Source organism: Heterodontus francisci, chromosome 36 (genome assembly GCF_036365525.1).
Source record: "Heterodontus francisci isolate sHetFra1 chromosome 36, sHetFra1.hap1, whole genome shotgun sequence".
Classification (NCBI taxonomy): domain Eukaryota; kingdom Metazoa; phylum Chordata; class Chondrichthyes; order Heterodontiformes; family Heterodontidae; genus Heterodontus; species Heterodontus francisci.
In genome coordinates, this window is record NC_090406.1 from 24,285,445 (window position 1) to 24,298,563 (window position 13,119).

Sequence of the window (13,119 nt, forward strand, 5' to 3'; positions counted from 1 at the left end):
CCCTTTCAGACAGTGCATTCCTGATTACTACTTGCTGTGTAAAAAAAAAAAGTTTATTAATGTTGCCTCTGGTTCATTTACCAATCACCTTAAATCTCTTGTCCTCTGGTAACTGACACATCTGCCACTGGAAACACTTTCTCTTCATTTACTTTTTCAAAACCATTCATGGTTTTGAGCACATATCAAAACTCCTCTTGACCTTCTCTGCTGTAAGAATAACCTCAGTTGCTCCAGTTTCTCTTCATAACTGAAGTCCCCTTATCCCTAATACCATTCTAGTGAATCTCTTCTGCACCCTCTCCAAGGCCTTGGCATCCTTCCTAAAGTGTGGTGCCCAGAATTGAACACACTACTCCAGCTGAGGCTTAACCAGTGTTTTACAAAGGTTTAGCAAAAAACCCCTGTTTTTGTTCCAATATTAATAAAGCCAAGGATCCCACATGCATTAACAACCTTGTCAATTTTGCCTGCCACCTTCAAAAGATTTGTGTACACACACCCCCAGGGCTTTGTTTCTGCACCCTATGTAAAATTGTATCTTTTAGTTCATATTGCCCCTCTTCAGTCTTCCTACCAAAATGTATCATTTCACACTTCCCTGCATTGAATATCTGCCATGTTTCTGACTATTTTATCTATTTACTTAAAAAAAAATATTTCCATGAATCTGCATGTCAAATTGCAGATACCAAAATTTCTTGGTATTCTGATTGAAGATTTATTCAGTGACAGCATCCCTTTCCAAACCTCAAGATCCCACAATAAGAAATGTATATCAACACAGAACTGAATTGGAGTGCAAGATTACCAGAGCTTGGTGCCACTTGTACCATAAGATTACCTCAGCTTTACAAGATCATAACCAGAGCAGTTTCTGCCTCACTGGTTGGACTTTTGGATGAGCTAGGGATCTCTGTTCTCTAACAGTTGAAAAGTCTGCATGTATTGGTATTGACATCAGCAAAGCTTTATATTTTTTCCCACCCATCGAACATAACATATCAAACATTCTTTATACATAGGAGTGTGGATTTAATTATCATTTTCTCAATCAGTATGTTGCATCATAAAGTAAGCATGGGAAGACTTTGAGCATGACTGCCTAGCCTTTTTGCCTTCCATTTGCTTCTGTTACCGTCAATCTGTTAAACCACTCTCTTACAGCCACCTTTGATGTCCTTGTTCTGAACAAAAGCTCTTCTATCTTCCATTGCAGTCAATCCCCCTGGTATAAATTAGCTGGCATGCAACTGGATTAGCCATCTATCACCAAATCTAGCTGGACCACCTCAGCTGGCATCAGGCCTTGCTCTTCTCTGTTAAAACTGCCCACAATCCCAGGATTGTCCTGAAAGCAAAGATTACTTAGACTTCTTTACTGCAGTGCCAACAGTCTCTGTTGTCAGACTTCTTGTCTAATATCCTGTTTTGAATTAACTGCAATTTCCTCCAATTAAACATTGGGAAGATCGAAGCCATTGTTTTAGACCTCTGTCACAAAATCTGTACTCGCCACTGATTCCATCCCACTTCCTAGCTGTCATGTAGGGCAAAACCAGATGGTTTGTGGTCTCTATTTCCTATTTGACTTTGAGCTAAGTTTCTAACCCCCTCATCCTCTTACCACCCTTTTTCCATCTCTAACATAGCCTGTCTCCACCCTTGCCTCAGCCTATTTTCTGCAGAAACCCTCATCCATGCTTTTGTCACTTGCACACTTGATTATTCCAATTCTCACCTGGCTGTCTTAATTTTTACTGTCATCCAAAGCTCTGCTATTCGCATCCTATGCTGCATCAAATCCCACTCACTCATCACCTCTGTCCTTGCTTACTACATTGGCTCAAATTTAGAATTTGCATTCTGATGGTTAAATCCCTCCATAACCTTGCCATACTTCATCTCTAACCTCCTCTAGTCCAAGACAAATACAATGTTCCTCTGCCCTTTTTATATGTTCCTTTTCCCCACCAGTGGCAGCCATAAGAATATACGAAATAGGAGCTGGAGCAGACCATTTGGCCCTTCAAGCCTGCTCCGCCATTCAATAATGGCTGATCTACCTCAGCTCTCCATTCCTGCACTATCCCCATATCTTAGTACCTGAAATCTATTGACCTCTGTCTTCAATATACTCACCAACTAGGCATCCACAGCTATCTGGGGTAGAGAATTCCAAAGATTCACAACCTTTTGAGTGAAGAAATTTCTTCTCTCCGTGCTAAATGGCCAACACAACTTTAAACGCTATGGACTATCCCTCTAGACTGTGCAATCTCTTCTCGTAGGACAATCCCCTCGTCCTAGGAGCCAGTCTCGTGAACCTTTGCACTCCCTCAAAAACAAGTATATCCTTCCTTAGGTAAGAATACAAAATTGTGCACAGCAGTACAGGTGTGGCCTTACCAGTGCCCTCATAATTCTAGTAAGACATCTTTTCTCTTATACTCCAAACCCTTTGTAACAAAAGCTAACATGCCATTTGCCTTCCGAAATTCTTGCTGTACCCGCATGTTAACTTGCTGTGATTCATGTACAAGGACACCCAGGTCCCTCTGCAAACATTTTCCAGTCTCTCACCATAAATTCTGCTTTTCTGTTTTTCCGACCAAAAACTTCTCAACAAATTTCCCTTTCATAAATCCGTGTTCATTCTGCTCAATCGTATGATTTTCGAAGTGTCCTGTTACCACGTCCCTAATAGAGGCTAGCATTTTGCCTACTACTGATGCTAAGCCAACTGGTCTGTAGTTCCCTGTTTTATCTCTTTCTCCATTCCTAAATAGTGGGGTTATGTTTGCTACCTTCTAATCCTTGGGAACTGATCAAAACCAATGTATCTACTATCTCTGTAGCTACCTCTTTTAAAGCCCTAGGCTACAGATCATCAGGTCCAGGGGGATTGTCGCCATTTAGTCCCATTAATTACTCTAGTACCATTTCTTCTACTGATTTCTTGTAAGTTCCTCGTTCTCGCTAGACCTGGTTCCTCATTATTTCCAGAATCATTTTTATGTCTACTACCATGAAGACAGATATAAAGTATTTGTTCAGTGTTTCTGCCAGTTTCTTATTCCCCATTATAATTTCACCTGTCTCTAATGAGCCCATGTTTACTTTCACTGGCCACTTCCTATTTGCATACCTATAAGAAATATTTACCATCTGTTTTTATGTCTCTTGTTGGATTACTCTCATTCTCTTTGTTTCCTTATCAATTTCATGGTCCACCTTTGCTGAATTCTAAAATCCTGCCAATTCTCATGCTTACTGCTCTTTGGCAATATTATAAGCCTCTTCCTTTGATCTAATACTATCTTTAACTACTCTTGTTAGCCACGGTTGGACCACCTTTTCTATGGGGTTTTTGTGTCTTAAAGGAATGTATATTTGTCACAAAGTATGTATTAATTCTTTAAAAGCCATCACTTGTCTACCATCATATCTTTTAATGTAGTTTCCCAGTCTACCTTTGCCAACTCTCCCTCATACATAGGTTGCTCTGTTTAGATTTAGGACCCTAGTTTTGGACTTAACTACATCACTTTCAAACTCAAACTCAATATAAAATTCGGTCATGTTATTGTCACACTTCCCTAGAGGCCCCTTTACTGCAAGGTTATTAATTAACTCTTTCTCATTGCATGGTACTAGATCCAAAATAGCCTGTTCCTTTATTGGTTGTTTGACATACTGAACTAGAAAACTATCTTGTATGCATTCCATGAACTCGTCCTCCACGTTATTACTGGAAATTTTGATAGCCCTGTAGAGGATGCAGTGGAGATTTACCAGAATGGTTCCAGGGATGGGGGATTTTAGTTACTCTGGTTAGGTTAGAAAAGCTGGGCTTATTCTCCCTGGAGCAAAGGAGATTGAAGGGAGATTTGATAGGGGTGTACAAGATTATGACAGGCTTAGATAATTTATACAAGAAAATACTGTTCCCATTAACTGATGGTACAAGGACTAGGGGACACAGGTTAAAAGTTTTGGGCAAGAGATGTAGGGGAAATGTGAGAGAGAACTTTTTTACACTGAGTGGTAATGACCTAGAATTCGCTGCCCAGGAGGGTGGTGGAATCGGAGACAATCAATGATTTCAAAAGGAAATTAGATGGGCAGTTGAAGGAAATGAACTTACAGGACTACAGGGATCAAGCCAGGGAGTGGGATTGACTGGGTTGCTCCACTGAGAGCAGGCATGGACTCGATTGGCCCTTTTTAAAAAATTCTTTCATGGGATGTGAGCTTTGCTTGCAAGTCCGGTATTTGTTGCCCATCCCTAATTGCCCTTGAGAAGATGATGCTGAGATGCCTTCTTGAGCCGCTGCAGTCCATCTGGTGTGCATACAGCCACAGTGCTGTTAGGAAGGACGTTCCAGGATTTTGACCCGGTGACAGTGAAGGAACCATCATACTCTTGAATTGTGCCTTGTAGATGGTGGGCAGGCTTTGGGGAGTCAGGAGGTGAGTTACTCATCACATAATTCCCAGCCTCTGACCTTCTCTTGTAGGCACAATATTTATATGGCTGGTCCAGTTACGTTTCTGGTCAGTGTTAACCCCCAGGATGTTGATGCTGGGGGATTTGGTGATGCTATTGCTGTTGAATGTCAGGAGATTGTTAGGTTCTCTCATGTTTGAGATGGTCATTTCCAGGCACTTGTGTGGCACAAATGTTACTTACCACTTATCAGCCCAAGCCTGAATGTTGACCAGGTCTTGATGCACATGGACACTGACTGTATCTGAGGAGTCACAAGTGGTACTGAACATTGTGCAATCAGCGAACAGCCCCACTTCTGACCTTATTCTGGAGGGAAGGTCATTTGATGAAGCAACTGAAGATGGTTGGGCCTAGGACGCTACCCAGAGGAATTCCCGCTGCGATCCTGGGACTTAGATGTTTGGCCTCCAACATCCGCAACCAATTTCCTTTGTACTGGGTATGACTCCAACCAGTGGAGATTTCCACCCCACCCCCCGATTCCCATTGACTTCAGTTTTGGTAGGGCTCCTTGATGCCACACTTGGTCAAATGCTGCCTTGATGTCAAGGGCAGATACTCTCACCCCCACCTCCTCCTATGCCGCAAATGATTCTATCACTAATTCGTTGCGAATGCTTCACGCATTCAGATATCGCGTCGTTAGCTTTTTTCAAATTGTCCCTGACATCACCTTTGTTACTAATGCCCTATTATTTTTGTTACTCTCTGTCCCTTCCTGACCCACTCCGATTATTTTTTTCCTAGAATACTGCTCCTCTCTAGAGCCCTTGACATTTCCCTTGCTTTTGAATTGACCCTTTCCTGAATCCTCCTCTTATCCTCTCCACCCCCTCCCTCCCAACTGCCCATTATTAGTTTAAAGCAATGTCTACTGTCCTAGTTACTTGATTTGCAAGGAGGCTGGTCCCAGGCTAGTTTTAGTGGAGCTGCTCCCAGTGGAACGGCTCCACTTTTCCCCATTACTGGTGCCAGTGGCCCACGAAGTGAAAACCCTGCCTTCCATACCACTCCTTCAGCCACACATTTAATCTTTAATTTGTTTATCCCTATGCCAGTTGGCACACGGCTCAAGTGACAATCCAGAGATTATTACTTTAGAGATTCTGTTTTTCAATTTGGACCCTAACTCCTCAAACTCTTTTAGCAGAATGTAATTTCTAGGTCTGCTTATGTCATTGGTTCCGACATGAACCATGGCAACGGGATCCTTCCCTTCCCAAGTTTTTTTCCAGCTGCGGGGATATGTCCTTAACCATGGCATCTGGCAGGCAACATGGCATTCGGAACTCCCAGTCGTGGCTGCAAAGGACGCTTATCTGTTCCCCTGACTATACTTTCCTTATCACTACCCCCCTACCCACTTGAATGGCCTCCTGAATTATAGTTCTATGGTTAGTTTGCCCATTCACCTTGCAATCCTAATTCTCCTCCACACAACTAACAAGTACCTCACACCTGTTGGTCAAGGTCAAGATCCGACATTCCTCCATCACTGCATCCTGGATCCCCATACCTGTCAGGCTTGCAGTCGTGCCTTCCTGTCCCTGACCGTTGACTGTCTCTAAATTTTTACTTAACCTAAGCGGTTTTGCTGCCCCTGGAACAAAGTGTCCAAGTGACTCTCCCCCCTCCCTGATGCCATGCAGTGTCTGCAGCTCGGACTCCAGCTCAACAGCTCTTGAGCCGAAATTCCTCTAACTGCAGACAGTTACCGTAGGTGTGGTTATCCGGGGCTGCAAACCTCTGCACATGGCTGTAGTTACGGCACACCACCTGCTCTGTCATGTCTATTTAACCTTAATTATTGATTTTATAAATTAATTTTTTTAATTGAATCAAATTAATTGGTTTATCTAGTTTAAGTTACAAATTTAGAAAAGTAATATCAAGTTACAGTTCCCTAGCTTGGTTGGCATCCTTCCATCTACGAAAAATGATGGATACGCAGCAAACAATTCATGTAGGTAGGGTATATTCTCTTGGTACACCTTTGGCTGTGAAGGCCAATCCTTGAGAGGCAGGTTCTGCCAAAAGTCCTGCACATATGAAGTTGCCAAGTGATTGAGAGTTGTTGTTTTTGACGTTGGCGCCTATTGCCAAGCTGCTGTAGCAACTGGTCATCGTGGTAGTGCACACCAGTCCACAGAATGTGCCGCCATTCTCCTCTTTTGCCAGCTAATGATTCCCAGGTGCGATGGTCAACATTTAGGGTCTTCATGTCACGCTTGCAAGCATCCTTGAAGTGGAGCTTTGGACACCCCACTGGTCATCTGGTCCTGGCTACCTCATCATGTCCCTAGCCTAGAGCCAAAAGAAAAACTCACCAGCTACTGGAGGTAGAAAAAAAATACACAGCACCTCCTTCTCTGCACCGAATTCTCAACTTTAGTACTCTTAACAAAGCACTCTTTTATGGTCACTCTGTGCGGTAGCAAATAATGTTTACTTATTTGGAGCTTATGACTCTCACCCAAGTTACAGCTGCTAGTTCAGCTTCCTGCTGTAGTAATTAATACCTATTCAAGCAACCACTTTTTTTTTTACAATTACTTTCAGCTGATTGACAGTTAATTGCCACTGACAGGCAATTTCTGTTAACTAGGTATCTTAATTAGCTTGCAATTTATTTTGCACTTCTAAGTCAAATGCTAAATTTTAAACTAAATTTCAGCTTGAGAAATGTTTACCAGAGAAGTTCCCATTTGCACAAAATTCCTGACTTTAGCACAGTTAATGAAGCACTCTTTCACGACCACTCTGCAGTCCACGCTCTGACGTAAGCTGTCTGGCATTCCATTCCTAAACCACTCCTCTTCCCCCTCTTCCCTTAAGACTTAAACCACTTTAACCAAGCTTTTTTTTTCTAATGTTCTCACATAGAACTATAATACCCGAAGTATAACCAGACAGAAAGTAACGAAGCTCTGTATGGTTCAACCTGGTAAAGAGAAATACCAAAGTTATTTTCTCAGCATTTTTACATAGTTGAAACCATTAACTGGAAATTCTGAGCTAATTGTGTTTGGGATGAGGATTTGTGTCATTGAGGAGAGTGGTTGGTATTTGCACCTGGGCAGAGGATGATATTTGAGGTGCTCAGACCTTGACCATTGTGATATTACCTGAGTAAATTTGCTACACTAGAATGGTAAAAGTTAGAACCCAGGCTACTTGAGAAATAGAATGGGAGACTTGCTAGTATCACTAAATGTTAGTAGTGACCTTTAAATGCAACACTGCAAACAAAGAACCCTTAGTGGTACAGTAACTGCAAAGATACATATTTCATGCTTGCATCAAATCTTACTATTCATAAGATGTGATGGTGTATCGTTGTATGCCTCTGTAATATCAAGTTCAGAATTCTATTCAAACAATGAGGTTGTCAGTCCCTTTCCTCAGCAAAAATACGTAGTACATCATTTATTTATTTATTTAGAGATACAGCACTGAAACAGGCCCTTCGGCCCACTGAGTCTGTGCTGACCATCAACCACCCATTTTATAATAATCCTACAATAATCCCATATTCCCTACCACATCCCCACAATTCTCCTACCACCTACCTACACTAGGGGCAATTTACAATGGCCAATTTACCTATCAACCTGCAAGTCTTTGGCTGTGGGAGGAAACCGGAGCACCCGGCGGGAACCCACGCGGTCACAGGGAGAACTTCAAATTCCACACAAGCAGTACCCAGAATCGAACCCGGGTTGCTGGAGCTGTGAGGCTGCGGTGCTAGCCACTGTGCATCAAGGTTGCTAAAAGTGTTACTACATTTATTCTACATCAGTGTGAGAGATGAACAATTTCATTGAAAGTTGCTGTACTTTTCATTTCTGGGTTAACTCCTGTACCTTTTTAAGTGAATCCTATTGTCAGCGTGGAGGAGAGAACATTTTTTCCATTCTTAACTCCAATATCAGTATTCCCAGGCCATACACGTTGTCAATTAGTCACAAAGTAAAGCACCCTGTACTCTGCTTCAATGCCTTTACCCCAGGTTCAGAGAAACACTTTTTATTGTATCGGTGTAGTAAAGTGTTACCTTTATCAGATTCTGCCAGATTGTGGTTCATATTGAATAACTTTGTGGTAGACATGCACCCATTGAATCCTATATTTCCCCATCAGATTGCATAATTATATGCATACTAGTTCACTGTGAATGTTTTGTAACTTCCATGTCATGATGGAACTATTCCAGCTTGTTCAGGTTACATTTTTTCAACCAATTGGATTGTGTTTAACCGACAGCCTAAATATGCACCCAGTTTTTATTTGTACAATATTGTCAGTGCTAATAACTAGATTTATTTTAACTATACAGTTTCAATAGTGGTTCTTGACTAGGCAGTAGAATGTATATTTGCAATTTGTTTTAATGTTTACATTTAGAAAAACCTTTGTTTTAAATCGAAGTTTGAACACAATCACTACTTGCAAGCCTGCCTTTTAAATTCTGCCCATGATTTCAAGCAGCTGTTTCTTTCCAAATGTGCTTTTGGTAACGTGATCTCAAGATAGTGCAAGATAGAGTTCCATCTCCATGTTGATTACTGTATACATCAAAAACCAGAAGTCTCAAAAATACAGTTTTGAATAATCCTGTTCTTAAAAGTTAATTTAAAGTTATAGGGCATTGCAACTTTAAATGTATTAATGTGCAAATGATTTATACAATATTCAGTTCCCTAATTGTTACAAAAAAAAACCTTGGAATCTCATGCCATGTTTGTGTTTCAGTTTTCCTACCACCTTTGTCAACTTGCCTAAAGAGACCAGAATATGCATAGTCTTTAAAGAGGCTTTATTGTGCAAATGGTGAATAGATGGAATAGCTGCATTATTTTTTCAAAATGACGCTGAATTTACACCATCGGGCGTTTTAATAAGGACACTACTTTTTAAATTTGTCTAATACATTTTTTTTCCTTTAAAGGTTGCAAAATTAAGGCTCTTCGAGCAAAGACAAATACGTACATAAAAACCCCTGTTCGAGGTGAAGAACCTGTATTTATTGTCACTGGGAGAAAGGAGGATGTAGCCATGGCCAAAAGAGAGATTCTCTCCGCAGCAGAACATTTCTCAATGATCCGAGCATCTCGCAACAAAACAAATGGACTGGCAGGAGCTGTGGCAGGACCTCCAAACCTGCCAGGACAGACAACAATCCAGGTGCGTGTGCCTTATCGTGTGGTGGGGCTTGTGGTAGGACCCAAAGGAGCTACTATAAAACGAATTCAACAAACAACTCATACGTACATAGTCACTCCAAGTCGTGACAAAGAGCCAGTCTTTGAGGTCACGGGCATGCCAGAAAATGTGGATCGGGCGAGAGAGGAAATTGAGGCTCATATTTCAATGAGAACTGGAGTGCTTATCGACCTAACTGCAGATAATGACTTTCATTCCAATGGAACTGATGTAAGCTTGGATGGCATCAGCACTCCTGGAAGCCTATGGTCCAAGGCCCCCAATCCAGCCCGCAGACCTGCTGCTTGCTTTCGAAATGGCAGTTTAAGTTCTTTGGGAAGTACTTCCACTGATTCCTATTACAGCAATAGATTAGCAGATACCAGTCCAACAAGTCCATTCAGTACAGGCAGTGGTGGCTTCACATTTGGGGAATCGCTTACCTCTGTCAATTCAGATGAGCGTGATGTGGGCTTGGAGTATCCAGCCATTGATTGTCTAAGTGGGCCTCACAGCATGATATGGTCTCCATTTGAGCATGGCAATCCTATTCAAGCCTTTAATGGTAGCTCAACTGTCCAGAGGCGCACTAACAGCATTAGTGGCTCTTCCACTCTTCGTGTGTCACCCACCATTTCTGATGGTAGTGCACTCGACCATCCGCTGGCTAGGCGTGTGCAAAGTGACCCTTTAGCTAATTTAGCATGGCTACCTAACCAGACATCCCTGTCTGCATTTTCTAACAGCCCAGGCTATTCATCGTCTTCACTCCCAGGGAGCACCTCAGCAACATCTGGCTCTCCCACAGACTCGAGTGGTTCTGAAAGCAGGCAGAAAAACAACCGTGACTGTGTAGTTTGCCGTGAGAGTGAAGTGATTGCAGCACTTGTTCCTTGTGGTCACAATTACTTCTGCATGGAGTGTGCCAACCGCATATGTGAGAAAACTGAGCCCAAGTGCCCTGTCTGCCAAAAACCAGCATCACAGGCCATTCGTATATTTTCTTAGCGGCATCATGTCCTAGCAAGTACTGCAGACAACACAAAGAACAGAATAACCGCTGTACAATATACCCTAGACAAACGTTATTTTATTTCGACTGGAAGACTATATTTCCTAGAGGAGATGTTTACAAATTAGCTTTAATTTTAACCCAGTCATCATTGGCAATTTTGGAATAAGTTAGATATTGTTGAGCAGTTGTAACCACATGTGCTGATTGTGTACTGCTTGTCAAAGTTACTATGACAGTATTCAGTTAGATTTAAATAAAGGAAAGGTCCGCCGCACTTTGCAGATATGAGTTTTTAAAATTTCTACTTAGCATTTTATTTTTTAATGCATAGAATATATCTTGTACACATAGCTGAGAAAAGCCAAGTGGTTGTATGTTTTATAACACCAGAGTTTAATTGTGACAGCACCAGTACAGATTACTAAATATTCAAGTTTTATCATTTGTTTACCTCTTACTATGTATATGTAGGGAATTTATAGGACTGAAAATGTACTTTATTTGAATAAATTTTAAAAACTAAATATATTTTATTTTAAGATAATGGACCTTTAACCTTACATGGCTAAAGTACTGATATATATTTGCTGAACTGACTTGACGGTATGAAATTGTATTAAGAGTTTTATTTTTTGACTTAAACCTTCTTAATAAAAACTTTTTACAGTATGTTTATGGTGTGAAAGAAAAAACATTTGTTGTGTGAACATTTCATAGGGGGTACAAGGAAACTCTCCCACTTGAGGTCTGATTTTGCATTATCTAATGATAAGGAAGCCCATATAATTTTAAATGAGAATGTAGGAATGTGAAAAGGTTCTAAAAATTGTACATTAAAAAAAACTGAAATGGAGCAGCCTCTTCCAAACAAAGTGACTGCCAAAATGTTTATAAATGAGACCTTTTAAAATCTTGCATCTTATTGGTTTTTACAAACAGTGCTCAAGGACACTGGGTAAACAAATTATTGAAGGGGCGACTATTAGAATTGATGCTACTATTCACGCTGTACATTGGTGTAAATGAACAAATGTCAGCATTTAAAATCTCCGTAAACAAGGTACAACTAACAATGGGTGTCTCTTGATTGTTACCCATAGCTTGGGGAGAAAGATGCTTGAAAATACTCCTGTTCTTACAGTATTCTCCATAATTGAATATTCAAAACAAATTGAGCTTTGCTTGATACTGAAGGTGTCAAATGCTCAATTTTTTGTTTTTAATAAAACATTCTACAATACAAAGTTTTTCTTGTCTTTTGAATAGTTTGATACCTTAATTTTAAAGTTCTGCTAGTATTTAATTTGCATAAACAATGCAGATCAGGGTTGGAGTTGCAACTGTGAGTTATCTCATTTAGTTACGTGTCAAGGTAAGTTCCATACACTGGCCTTTAGGGGCTTAGATCATGTTGAAGTACTAATTATTTTCTTGATTCCATGAACTTGCAATAAAATATTTTGTGTAGCCTTTTGGGACCGAAATTGGCATGAGATTTTAACCAGAAATGTAACAACTTTTCAAATATTTGCTGAGAACTCAATGTGAATACTCAAAAACTCCACATTTGGGTCATGCACAAAATTGAATTATATCAAATCTATTTTGTTCCCCCACCCAAATTTTTACGTATTCAGATAGAACAATTTTATATTTTGCTCTTCAATGCTTGTTTTATAATTTTGTATTGCTGCAATGTTCACTCAGTTACAAATTGGCTGTTACGCACAGGCTGTTGTCTCATGTTTATTATTAATTAGAAGCACTTCCACTTTTGCTTTGCATAACAGTACAAAGAAGGCAAGGTATAAATCTAGATGCATAGTTAGCTTTGAGTAATTTGAGTTGGTTTCAGAAATTTAATGTCAAATATGAGGATCAATTTTCTGTTTGAAAGTGTGTTCTCTTTTGTGTTTAACTGTAGTGCATCCCTTTCATCTGATGCCCTAATAATTTTTCACTAAGCAGCAATTACTTGAAGCATTTCTGAAAGTAAAAGGAGTTTTTACTGTCTATTGGCCATGCTGTCCAATTTGGAGCAGCAGGGTGCAGGAAGAAGCCAAGCTTTACTTGAAGGGTCACTGACCCGAAATGTTAACTCTGCTTCTCTTTCCGCAGATGCTGCCAGACCTACTGAGTGGTTCCAGCATTTCTTGTTTTTATTCCAAGCTTTACTTGCTGGCTTCTGACTACTGATAAATTTTCTAAGCATAATACAAGAAACAGGAGCAGGAGTTAAGCCTCTTGAACCTGCACTGCCATTCAATAAAATCATGACTGATTCTTGATCTGAATTCCACTTTCCTGCCCAATCCTCATGTCCCTTAAAATGAGAACAGAAAGTGCTGGAAATACACAGCAGGTTTGGCAGCATCTGTGGAGAGGTATG

At 40.6% G+C, this 13,119-nt stretch overlaps 1 protein-coding gene across 1 annotated transcript in view; it reads left to right on the plus strand.

Moving 5' to 3' along the window:
• LOC137351673 (RNA-binding protein MEX3B-like) overlaps window positions 1-11,399 on the plus strand; it is a 39,939-nt gene extending 28,540 nt beyond the window's left edge. Inside the window, exon 2 of the mRNA XM_068016368.1 lies at window positions 9,462-11,399. Within this exon, the coding sequence (XP_067872469.1) occupies window positions 9,462-10,723 (1,262 nt within the window). The 3' untranslated portion in view covers window positions 10,724-11,399. The remainder of the gene's footprint in view (window positions 1-9,461) is intronic.
• The last annotated feature ends 1,720 nt before the right edge of the window (window positions 11,400-13,119 follow it).